This window comes from Eumetopias jubatus, unplaced genomic scaffold (assembly GCF_037043125.1).
Source record: "Eumetopias jubatus isolate StellerSeaLion01/CBP00866 unplaced genomic scaffold, mEumJub1_p1.0 scaffold_2, whole genome shotgun sequence".
Classification (NCBI taxonomy): domain Eukaryota; kingdom Metazoa; phylum Chordata; class Mammalia; order Carnivora; family Otariidae; genus Eumetopias; species Eumetopias jubatus.
In genome coordinates, this window is record NW_028274808.1 from 73,137,240 (window position 1) to 73,150,234 (window position 12,995).

Sequence of the window (12,995 nt, forward strand, 5' to 3'; positions counted from 1 at the left end):
TTATTGCCGTGGGAAGAAGGGTCTGATCTTCATAGACATCTTCTTCATTGAATACCAGGACCCCTTCCAGTTCATCCATACCACTCCATCATCTGTGCCATGTTTTGCCATGTCCCAGCTGTAATGTCCGCCCCAATAGTACCTGCCATTTGGATTGGCTGCATGGCATCTATTATACCACCATCCACCGCCATCTTCTTTAGAACACTGTTTTCTGGTATCTGTAGTTATCCTGAAAGGAAATGTTTGGGGTTATTAGAACTGCAGTGCTGTTGAGTTAATTCTTCGCAAAATACCCACAGAAGAGTGCCATGCACAGTACTCTTTCACTCTGGTTTTATAAGTAAAATCAAACTAAAACACAAAAGGCCTCCTCTGCCCTATAGCAAGAAAGAGAGAGAACTGGGCCTGGTGACAAGTTCATCTGCATTTGTTTCTTTAAACTGACAAGTCAGCTTTCAGCTCCTTTAGTATTAGAGAACCCTGGAAAACAAAATGAAGGTTCTAATATACTATACCTTAGAACATACAGACAGAGAAACTTATCTAAATGCTCACTACACAGAAGGTAACTGTGCTCTCGTTCCAGTTCCATCTTTTATCATTGTATGACCTTGGGTAAGTTACTTTGTCTCTCTGAACTTCATCCATCAAGTGAGGATAATAATGACAAGCTTATAGCAGAAATGGTTTAGAAAGTGACACATGAAGAGCTTAGTATCGTGGCTAGGGCCGAGGAAGCACCCAAGAAATGACAGTTATCAATAACATGAGCTGCCATTGAGGATCCCAATCACAACATTCGTAGTGGCTTTTAAAGCAGGGATGAAAGACATCATACATACAAGACATCATACATACCAGCCATCGTTGTCCCTGTCATACGTGCTGAAGTACATGCCGTTGTGAATGGTCATAGTTTGATTCTCTCCAGCCAGTTGAGAAGCTCCCTCTATGAGGGCATTGCCAGCTGTTCCCTTATATTTGCTCACAGAGAGTTGGTATTTGTTGGCCTCATTCTGTACAGTGAATCCTCCATAGAGGGCCTTCACCTTGTCACCTTTCCAGTCCTCCATTTCAATCAAAAGTTCCGTGGGTCCCATGTTGGTAAGCTGGCTAATTTTATCATTTCCAAGCCAATACTCACCTAAAGGAAAAATAAAATTAAGTCTCTCCAAAAACAACACCTCTGGAAATTAAAAACTGCCTTCCTTCCCTTATCTTTAGTTTTCACAATCTTTTTGTAAACTCTTCTTAACCTCCTAAAAACAGACTCTCAGCACTATAGTTTTTAAATGGAAACAAAAAAATTTTCCAATGGGATAATTTATTTTGATTTCCCAGTTTTTACCTGGTAGACCACAGTATTTTTTCCCATCGGCATTGGTTGCAATATTTCCAAATCCTTGTTTATACGGATCCCATTTCCTGCCAAAGTCAACACTACCATCTTGACGGTTCTGAATTACTGTCCATCCTTTGGTTGAAAGAAACAAAAATGGCACATATTCACCAATAACAAATAATCTCACTTTGGGGAGAATGTCTGAATTCCTCACCTATTTAATTTATTTTATGCCCACCTATGTTAAGTGCTTCAAAATGGATACAATAAGGAAATGAATATGAAAGGAAAACTTAAAATCTTTGGAGATCTCAAGTGCTTTATCTTACCCCCAAATTGTGAATTGTGAATCACAGGTATTTTATAACCTTTAAAATATAAAAAAATAAAATCCAAGTCAAATGGCTCATTGTTAGGTGTATTAAAGCTAGGTCTTATTTCTTAGCATTGTATGGTTTCAAAACAATTACAGCATAATAGGTGAACAACTATGGAATACTTACCTCCACTCTCTGTGGTCATATCACAGTATACTCTGTATGGTGTGAGAGAACTGTGAGGCTGAATGAGATACATTTCAGATGTTTCACCTCCATTCCTGATAATTTCCTCACATTCTGCAAACATAAGATAACATATGTTCAAGGAACAACAACATAACTCCTTGATCTTTAGTCATCAATTTTATAAGATAACTGATGACACAGATTACTGATGAATGTTTTATTTAAGACATTTGAGAATAAATTATAGAAACCGAATCATCCTTTTACTAAAAATCAAACTCAGTTTTGAGTTCTATTTCCCAAGGGGATGAAACAAGCCCTTCTCCACCTTTTATGTCCTAGGATATACATAACCTGCCAGAACACATGGGATGGAGAAACTCCTACGCCCACCCATGCTTCTGCCACCTACCCAAGCAAACACGCGCATTAGCCAGGTGGAGAGACCACCATTGTTACGCTACATCCTATTCATCAAACACTGGCGAATACATTAGGCTAAGTCAGAACACAGCATGCTTAGGGATATCTTCATGATGTGCTCTTATGTCATTAGGATTGGTTGGGGAAGAGCCACTAAGCTTTTTGAAGTTCTCTTATTTTTAGAGAGTATTTGTTCTGGAACCCTCTAGAAATACGTTTATTAACTAGTTACCTTTGCCAGACACCACAGGAATATTGCAACTGACTGTGCATGGGGTGCGGCAGTATTCCATCTGAGCTGAGACATCAGATTCTAATTTTTGTATTTTGCTTCTCAGGTTTTCCAGGATTGAACGGAGTACACGAAGGTTTGTTGGGACATTGTTGTTCACAGTCTCCTCTATATATAATTGGTGCTTTTCCAGCTCTGAGGAGTACTCGTCTACTGCATTTTCATTATCTGGAAAAATGAAATTATGAAGGAATGGTAAGCATTTTCTCCCAATAAAAAACCTACAGGTATTCAACCATACAGTTGTGATTTTGATTTTCTGAGAATAAGTTAATAGACACAGAGTTACTGTCAGGCAATCATGACATGTACTAGAGAAAATTATTTCGCCTGTGACATATACAAATTAACATAAAGTCTAGCTACTATACTAGTAACTTACCTTAGGTGTAAGCTAAAAATTATGCCTAATAATAAATACAAAACGTTCTTTATTTCTCTGGTGAGGAAAAGAGGAGAAAGCAGTGTTTAGGCCTTCCATCTCAGAAGTTCAACATCATATGGATTGGATACACTTGATTTACTTATTCATCTCACATAAGTACAGTAGAGCCTTGAAATTTACAAGAAGAATGTCATGATACCTTTGAAAAATGTCCAAATTTTGATAAGCTACTCACTGAGATGCCTATGCCAGGCTTACTCACTAGCTGATTCCTAACCACCCACCCAATAGCACTCAACATTCAGATCTCAAGATTCAAAGATTTGGTAGCGCTATCTGCAATACCATTGAGTACATCATAGATTACCCTCTTATATTCAAAACCTGAAGTATTAAATCTATAAATGCTAAATTTGACTCTGAATATTGTCTCCTGATTCACAAATTTCTTATAGAATGAAAATAAGGACTCGTGGTGAATTTTTCATAGAAATTGATTCTAGCTGAGAAGTGCTGAATGGTACTTATATGGCAAGCTGCAGGTAAAGGTGGCTAAGTGAGAACCTTAGGGTAATCAGGCTCATACTGAAAGCAATAGGATGTTATTTAGGCTAATCTAGAAGTGTTGATCTCAGAATCATGCATTCCCATGCATTTCAAGAAGTTCCAATTTTATAGCAGTATCAAACATGAAACACAGGATATCTACCTATTATTTGTTTCTGCCTGTTTTTCCACATCTCTTTTAGCAGAGTTATATACTGAAAGGTGCTAGCAGAGGACTGGGACACGGACTCCACATTGTTATTTAACTCTTCTACACTTTTTCTGACTGGCCTTTCCTGTTTTACCAAAGTATCTTGCAACTGACATCCTGTAGGACACAACACTCCCTGCAAACAAAGAAAATAGCACGCATTAGATAAAGGATTCAGATTATGGGTATTTGTGAAAATAGTACACGGTGAAAATTCAATGATATCATTAGCCAATATAACAACTTGTAATTTGATTTTCTGTATATAGGTCCAGAAATTCTAGAGACCTCAACATATTCCTATGAAGATTAAAATTAGTCCTTAGCATAGAATAAATAAAATTGGACTATGAAAATTTTACCACCTGAACAAATGAGGTGGGCAAAATACAAAATTAAGAATAATTTTTACAATCTTGGGCTCAGACTAAAGAAGACTAGAAAGGAACGCTTAACCCAAGGCCCAGTAAGTTTTGTAGTTATGTCCAAAATAAAGAAACAAAATAATGATGATGATGTGGGTCAAGACAACATTAGGAAGCCATGATGAAGATAAGCATTCTCTGCATGGGAGACCCATCACGACAAGAAACATCAGTGCACCCACCAGGTCTGGGTCAGCATGAAGACAGCCCCCAGCATCAGGAGCTTTTCTTTCTATTTTCTTTTGGCCAGCCGCTGTTTTTGGTGGACGAGGCCGATAGCCACCTCCACTGATGGGAGGTGGGGCAGGTCTTAGGCTGGGAGCCTCTTCCCTCTTCTTGTCAAGGGGCCGGTGACCACGGGCATTCACAGTGGGCTTCAGGGAACCAGGCAGAAATAAAATGTAAAAGTGTTATCAAAGATTTGACATGTAACTATTCCAATACACTCAATTTTTTTTAAAGATTTTTATTTATTTATTTCACAGAGAGAGAGAGACAGTGAAAGAGGGAACACAAGCAGGGGGAGTGGGAGAGGGAGAAGCGGGCTTCTCGTCAAGTAGGGAGCCCGATGCGGGGCTCGATCCCAGGACCCTGGAATCATGACCTGAGCCAAAGGCAGACGCTTAATGACTGAGCCACCCAGGTGCCCCTCCAATACACTCTATTTATGATTTAGGCTATCACACAATTAATGGTTTGCTTAAGGTCCATCAGCTGGCTAGTCATTGTTCTTAAATCAATAGGCTGCTTAGGTCTCCTCAGTAACAATAGAAAGAAAAACTGCATGAAAAGCTATTGCCCCAGAGGGAGTTTTGTTAAAAAGAAGCCTTAAAATAAAGCTACATCAGACTGTGAATAGTAAGGACCTTAGATTCCTGATACCTATACAATGGAATACATAAAATAGTAAGGCATCTACGCTGTCAGGAGGAATAAATATTCTCAGGCCATCCAGATTACTAAATGCCTGTAATAATTGTTCATTATTTTCCCACTTTCAGTTTTTATGAATTGATTAATTTGCCTAACTCCTATATAACAATATTTAAGAGGCAATACAGATTTATTCAAAGTGAAATTTACTTGGGATTTATTTGTAATAAGACAATCTTTGACTCTAGCGTGTTTGGAGAGGAATAAGGTACTCTGGAGCCAGACTGCTTGGATTCAAATCTTGACCCTACCACTTACTAGCTACAAAATCTTGGGCAAGTTATGGTATCTGTGCTCCAGTTTCCTTATCTGTAAAAGAGGGATAATAACAGTATCTGCTGTATAAGATGATTGTAAAGATTAAACGACTTCACATGTGACACCCTCCAAAGAGCACCGGGCACCTAGTAAGTACTCACTATTTCTATTGCAATAACACATAATAGGTACTACAGTTCAAAAGGCTTCTCCACTAATTCCAATCTTATTCTTATTTTATATCCACGAAATTATTGCGTAAACCATTCTCTTGAAATTTCCTACATGATTTCTTTATCAAACACCATAATTTTCTCATATCTAAAATAATTCTCAAGGTATGCGGTTAAAATTATTTGCTAACTTAAAATATATTACATTGAAAGATAATGAAGTGGAAAATATGCAATGCAACATAAAAGTGTTGGCTGGGATTAACTAGATTGTCCTTCAGTCTTTGTTAGCAATTACACTTTTTTAATTTTTTTATTTATTTATTGAGAGAGAGAGAGAATGGTAGAGAGCACGAGAGAGAGGAAGGTCAGAGGGAGAAGCAGACTGCCCGCTGAGCAGGGAGCCCGATGCGGGACTCGATCCCGGGACTCCAGGATCATGACCTGAGCCTAAGGCAGTCGTTTAACCAACTGAGCCACCCAGGTGCCCCCACTTTTTTTTAAATTACACTAATTACAAATTAACAAATGACTAGATGTGAAGCAGAAGCTAAACCCTCCAGCTATTCCATGAGCCTAGAAGTCAGGCAATGACTCTATTTTGAATTTTACTGTCATTTATTCATTAAGTTATAATAATATTTAACATTTAGTGAGAGGGTGCAAAGCTTCCAACCCAGGCAATTTGGCTCCAGATCTCCCTGCTTCGTCACTATAGTATTGGGATATGTGTAATTGTAATAAAAATAATAACGTGTTAGGAGTTGGGGAAAATATACATATTTCATGTGGTCCTGGTCTGTTCTACCAGGAATTTTATGAAATGTGCCTCATCTTTTATTGCAAATCAAATTACAGTAGAAGAAAAATATTTTCTTTCTATTTCGTAGTGCCATTAGTTAGCATTGATGGTCTAGCTTTACCAGAGAAAGGGGAATTAAAAATATTTAAAGAAATTCTGTGGATATTTAGGTTCATGAAGATCACTTAGTGAAAAAACAAAAACTAGAAAATCCTTTTGGGAGCCTAAACTAGTAAACTATCTCTGTAAGGATTAGCTGGTGAGTAAAAATGTAAAAGTGCTTAGCCAAGTATTTGTAAAAGTTTACTCTTACACATTCTTTACATTCTTCTTACCTAATGCAATTAACCAGACAACTATCTTTTTATCTGTATGGTTTGATAATTAAAACAACTTAGCTTTCCTTCAAATTCAACAAATGATCTGAACAAATCACTTCCTTCAAGTATTATTGTATACTCTTTATTTCTAGTGTGACAGACTATGTTATATACAAGAAATTTGATCATGATTCATTTGAGAATAAAATTAAAATCCTTTAAGTATTTATCTCCCTAAATACATTTCTATATTTTTGTTATCTTCAAACCAAGAGAAATAAATCAGCAAAGATAGTAGTTGATGAAAAACTGTTCCACAAATGAATAAATTATACTGAGCTATGTGTTTCATAACTATTAATAACAATAAACACTACTTACGATTTAGATTTTCTCACTTGAAAAAACCCAATTACTTCATTTTATATCACTGTACTTGGTCTATTCTGCTTTTAGATTAGTTTACAATTTCCATTCATAAGTCACCAGTAATTTCAAGAGATATATATTACTCTCCTTCACCAAAGAGTAATCTATCACAGCTTTTTTTCTCTTAGAATACTGCTTTTTCATTATTTTATAGTCCACAAAATTCTCAGATTTGTCCATAATTGTAATAACAGATTGCTAGAATTAAATGAAAATCACAGTACTCAGGATAACAAGTGAGAAAAACAATCTTACCGCAGCTCTGTCTCTTTCATCCTGGGAAAATAAAGGTAAGAAACCAGAAAACAAGAAATTATTATTTTGTTTTTATGTAAGAAATACTATGTAACATTCTTTAAATAAAATGGGTCCCTGAGATTAACAATTGCATTTCATAACTAAAATCGAGGTTAATTTCATTAAGATATTCATATGATTACACTGTTATATTTTATATTAATAATATTAGTAATAATATAATAAGTTTAAAATAGTCACCAAATAGTCATAATATTGAGCTTGTGACTTAACAATAAAAACACACAATAATAGCAATAATAGATTCTTCATGGTTTTAAATTTTTGGAAGTTCCAAGAAACCGTCCTTTGCTTGTGGACTTCACTGAGAGATCTTCAATCCTATATATAGCTGAGTCCTTTGTTACATAGCACTTTAGAAATGGTTACCTTCCTTAGTTAATATTTAACGCTTTGGTTCACTTGTTGGCTGAACCATTTTATCACTTAAGCAACATCTTCCCAGCAAGACTTATTTACTTGTCATACAACTATTCTCTGTTGGCTGAATTTAGAAACACCACAGTTTTTAAGTGGACATTACGAGGAAAAATTAGGACATTCCTCAAAGAAGTGTGTATTACCTTTCCAGTAAATTAGTGTAGATGCTGCACAGGCTCACAAAGAATGTGTGAAGAAATAAACATTTTTCATCTAAGCACAAAAATTTGGACCTACTCACAAGGAATCCACTAAAACTGTGAATTCACAAAAAGTATAGCACAAACGTTTATGCTTTGAGGCAATCATGTAATTAAGTTTTAAGAGGCCAATACATTAAGAATAATATTATATCACAATGTGTTTAAACTTTCTTTTAGACATTGATCAGAATAGGAAAATTAATAACTCAGGCCTTATACTCTGATAGACAAACATCAAAAGGAAAAATGTCAACTTCTCTTTTTGCTCTCACTTCTTTCCACAGTTTGTCCTTAGTAATATAAGTTAAAGTGTTCAGAAAATTCCAAACAACTGTTGAAATAATTAAAAGAGCACAGATTCCTAAATCAAAATCATTATTATTGTGATTGGGACACATAATTAACATTTATTTTTATATTACATTATATATATATATTTTACAGTATACTATATTGTTTATAAAGACAATGTTATTTTACCATTAGTGAAGCCTTCATACATCTATTTCAAATAGAGGCTCAGACACTAAATGTGGTCCATTTCCTATCATTATTTCCTGTAAGCCACCAAATCCCTCTCTCATTTTTTTATTTATTTGTTGCAATCTGGATTAGCAACTCCTACAAGAATCAATGGGGAACTCAAAGTCAACAACACTAATAAATCCCAGAAAGTGTATTGCTTTATAGCATTTTTTGTGTGTGCGTATGTGTGTGTTGAGTACGGAAAGTAAAACATTCTCGCAACATTTAAAAAATAATTTTTTGAAAGCATGTTATCCAGGTTTAAATCAGGAGAGTATGCTTTTAACTGAAGTAGGGTTGACATACAGTATTATATTAGTTTCAAGTGTACAACATAGTGATTCTACAATTATATATGTTAGGAAATGCTCACTGCAGTAACCACCTCTCACCATACACAGTTATTACGATATTATCAACTCTATTCCCTACACTGTACTTTTCATGCCCCATGACTCAGTTTATAATGCAAATTTGTACCTCTTAATCCCTTCATTTATAAATCATGCTTGGAAGCAGATTCTTGATAATGGTATGAGACCCACTAAATTACTCTTCTCTGAGCAGCAGAGATTGCACCCCCAAATTCTTTTAGCTCAAATTTACAGAAGCAAAGTATTGCGTTTAAATTAAGTAAAATACCTCTCTGGATTTTTCCAAATTTGTGTCCTATTAATCAGTATTGAGTAAATATTGTATTTTAAGATTAGCTTAGTTTTAATTTTTCTTAGAAGAATACACATCTGACCATAAAAGCAAATACATGTGTGTATTAATTTAAAAAAGACGCAAGAACATTTCTCTTCAAAATGTAACTGAGAAAAAGCTCATTTTAATAATCTGGACAGGGTCTTATGTTAATGATTTCAGATTCCTGCTGATTTGAAAAGACTATCTGATAAGAAGACTAAAACAATTTTTTTTTCTTTTAAGGTAACATTATTAGACCAGTACTTCATTTTCAAGCACTGAAACTAGCAATAGAACCATAATTTAACTTTCAGAAGTTTAGGGATTTCCAAGTTTCTTCTGGCATTTAATAGAATCTTGTACATTAAAATGAAAATTCCTTTAAATTCCCACCTTCTTCCTACTCTGACTGGCATTCTTGCCATCATCAACAGGAAGGTGGAGGACGGAAACTACCAGAATGTATGATCCATAGGAGCAGAGACTTAATGTTCATTTCACAAATAGTTCTTGAAAGCCTCCTATGTGACCGGTAGTATGCTAGGGGCTGGGGACACATTTGTGCGCAAGATTGACATGGCAGGCATTCAATAAAAAAATGGAGAATGAATGAGTGACTAGCTTTCCCTGACACATGCCTCAGAAACCAAGTCCTGATAATCATTTGTCGTACTTCATTCTTGAAAACACTAAGTTCTTTGGTGATTAAACTGATGCTCCAAGAAGTTAAGCAAACTACCCAAGGCATTCAGGTAGTAAATACGGGAACCAGGACTTGACCCAATATTGTCTGAGCCTATAGTCCATGCTCTCTGCCCATTATGCCCTATTACCCAACAAAATATAAGCATTATAAAGAATTTACCAGGAGCTTTTTGGTTTGTTTGTTTGTTGTTGTTATTTTGCCCAGCCCATGTCTTGGGGCTATCCTGTCTCAGACCAGCTCACTCACTCTTAGCCTTTATTTGTACTCTGATCTATGAGTGTGGGTGTGGCTATTCTTGTTGGTGTCAAAGGCATGACCAATGCAGTGATAATGACTATGAGTTTTTTAAATTCCAGTTCTTGTGAGATATTTTTTCCTACTGAGTTATACACAGACACACTAAAGTGCCTAATCTTACAAAGTAAATTACCATATTTTCAAAGAGAAAAAATATATTTGCCAATATTCTGCTTATAAAGATACTTAAATTTTTAAAAATGATGCTATTTGTGGAGGAGCAAGGGAGTACTATTTGTTCGGTTATATTTTCAGGTCAATGGTGCAGTGTTCTTCATATTAGCTGATACGATTACATAAGTCAAGGCCAGTAAATCAGTGACAGAGATTACAGATAATCTGTCCTGCCCGGCAGCTCTCTGGCGTAAGGAGCAGATGTGTGGGCACTGATTGTCAATGCACTTGTTGAAACCTTTACAATTCATGTCAGGCCCAGTCTATAGAACACAAGGCAATTTGTGTTCATCAAAATTTATAGAGCACTTACTCTGTGGGAAGTAGTATGCCAGGGCCCAGGGGTATTTTGGTGAACAAGATAGACAAGTGCCCTCTAATCATGAAGCTTTATGTCTACAGTGGAAGACAGAAAATAGGAACTACTTGTAATAACATATATTGAGCTTAAGTCAGGGAAAGAGGAGGCTTTGGGAATAGTAACTAAGGGACCCAACCTCTGTCAGAGAGAAAAGGGACTTGAAAGGAAAAGGCTTTTGGGCTTGAAACTTGTTTGAATGACTGTATGGTTTACGTTAAACACTTGGCACATGGTAGGTATTTTGTAAATATCTATGGAACAAGTTTATGAATGTATGAATGAGTGAATGATTAAATGAATAAAATAGTGATTCTCTTTGTCTAAATAGCCATAGCATTTGAGAAACTATACTAAATCGTTGTTAATCTCTGTGTATTTTTCTTGTCTTATCCTGAGCTACAGTTTGAGAACCACTATCCAAGAAAATTAATATGCAAGAGTTGGAGGCTAACTTGGACCAGAGCTTTGCTGGGCAAGCCTGAGACCAGTATTGCAATGACAGTTGTAATTGGTTAGCCATTTGCAATGGGAAAGCATATTGCAGGGAAGAGTAGGGGCTAGCACTGTCTCTTGCAGAGTCTCCCTCTATTGACTTGAAAAGTATCGGTTTGCTTTTCTTAAGGAAGCTGGTATAAAGCATGGCAATGGGGAAACACCAGCACATTTTCTTCACCCCATGCCAATCAGAAGAGCCAGAGAAAAGACAAAGATGCTCTTCTGCTCCTGTCACATTGATACTCAAAACCACAAGACTATAACGGACACCTGTTAGAGTGCTGCTCCCTTCTCCTGGAATGAGCCTTGAAACACTGGGCTCCAGTGGTCCTGTTAGTAGAGTGATACCCTGACCCTCTAGCCACAGATGCTTGAGCTGGTGGTAGACTCCTTCCCTCAGGTAGCCCTCTCAGCTTCTCTCCCCCAATTTAATGTTTTCAAAGGAAATAAGCAAAGAATTGACCTGACGTCACATTCATAGTAGAGAGAGAGCCTACCAACTTTGGCAGCAGAAGTAATCAAAACCTCTAAACTTGATCATTTGATTATTCTGTCAAATTTGTGAGACACCTATGTCCTTCTAATGGTACCCATTCCCCTGTTATCTTTTGGTAAGTTTAGCTGAGATGGCTTCTGGAGTTTGCTGAACTAATCCCAAGGGAAAATTAAAATCAAATTGTTAGGAATCAGACTATGTTTTAAGCATACATTTCACATTAGAAGGAAAAGCTGTGTTTTCAAACAATGCAATAAATCACTAAAGTTTTTATACTTAAGGTGTATAGTACCAGCAGTAAAATCTGTAGAAAATAAAAACTTTAATTTTATTTTGGAGTTTTTTAGTAATGTTCATTTAAAAAAATCTTTCACTACTTAATAACTATTTCTTGAATTAAAAGTATTTTCCATAAGATATGCTCAGGATTAGATTAATGGCATAGCAGACATTTATAATTTTAACTTTTCCAATCCAAGAATAACTGTCCACTTTCCTTGAGTCAAATCTTTTTTGGGGGGTGTGCCCCACATTTTTCATTTATTGCTATTATAAATAAGATGATTTCCTCCATTATATTTTAACTCTATATATGAAAGCTATTGATTTTTTGAATATTACTTTGTACTCCGCTCTTTTAGTGAATTCTCTAGTTGTTTCCAGTAGTTTTTCCAGTTGATTTCTTGTTTGTTTGTTTCTTTAGGTATACAGTCATGCCGTTTGCGAATACAGATAGCTTTACTTCATTATTTCCCATGTTGCACATGTATTTCTTTTTGTCTAACTTCATAACTAATATTTTCAGGAAAAATATAGGTGTGGATAATAATAGTGATAGCAGGAATTCTTGGTTTGTGACTAAGAGAATGTTTTTAAGGTTTATCCATAAACATGCTAGTTTTTGATAGTTCATTTTTAAAAGAAAGCTTAAAAATGCCTAAATTATAGTAGGAAAATGTTCACTCAAAATGCCTAATCTTCTTAATTATTGATGTCAAGAATTTTTTTCTGCCAACTAAACCCATTTTTGAAAAAGAATATATTTTTGCAAATAAATTAGTATCTTTTAGTTTAATGTCAGAACTACATAAACTAGACAAAATGTGGCACTAACTTACCTATAGTGGAGAATAATTCACTTTCATAAAATTTACAATGATCAGAAAGACAGACTGTCCTCATACAAGCAATTCTCTGCCTTTCATACAGAAAAGGGTTAAGATGAAATTAATTGTTGTTGAAACAGTTCATCTTTCAGCACA

General features: G+C 35.7%; 1 protein-coding gene across 1 annotated transcript in view; it reads right to left on the reverse strand.

The window, feature by feature from the left end:
- Positions 1-12,995, reverse strand: part of FGB (fibrinogen beta chain) — a 17,732-nt gene continuing 4,737 nt past the window's right edge. Inside the window, exons 2-10 of the mRNA XM_028104374.2 lie at positions 7,547-7,670; positions 7,304-7,324; positions 4,316-4,507; positions 3,661-3,844; positions 2,507-2,734; positions 1,849-1,962; positions 1,352-1,477; positions 862-1,147; positions 1-232 (exon numbers count right to left, since the gene is read on the reverse strand). Of these exons, the coding sequence (XP_027960175.2) occupies positions 1-232; positions 862-1,147; positions 1,352-1,477; positions 1,849-1,962; positions 2,507-2,734; positions 3,661-3,844; positions 4,316-4,507; positions 7,304-7,324; positions 7,547-7,670 (1,507 nt within the window). The remainder of the gene's footprint in view (positions 233-861; positions 1,148-1,351; positions 1,478-1,848; positions 1,963-2,506; positions 2,735-3,660; positions 3,845-4,315; positions 4,508-7,303; positions 7,325-7,546; positions 7,671-12,995) is intronic.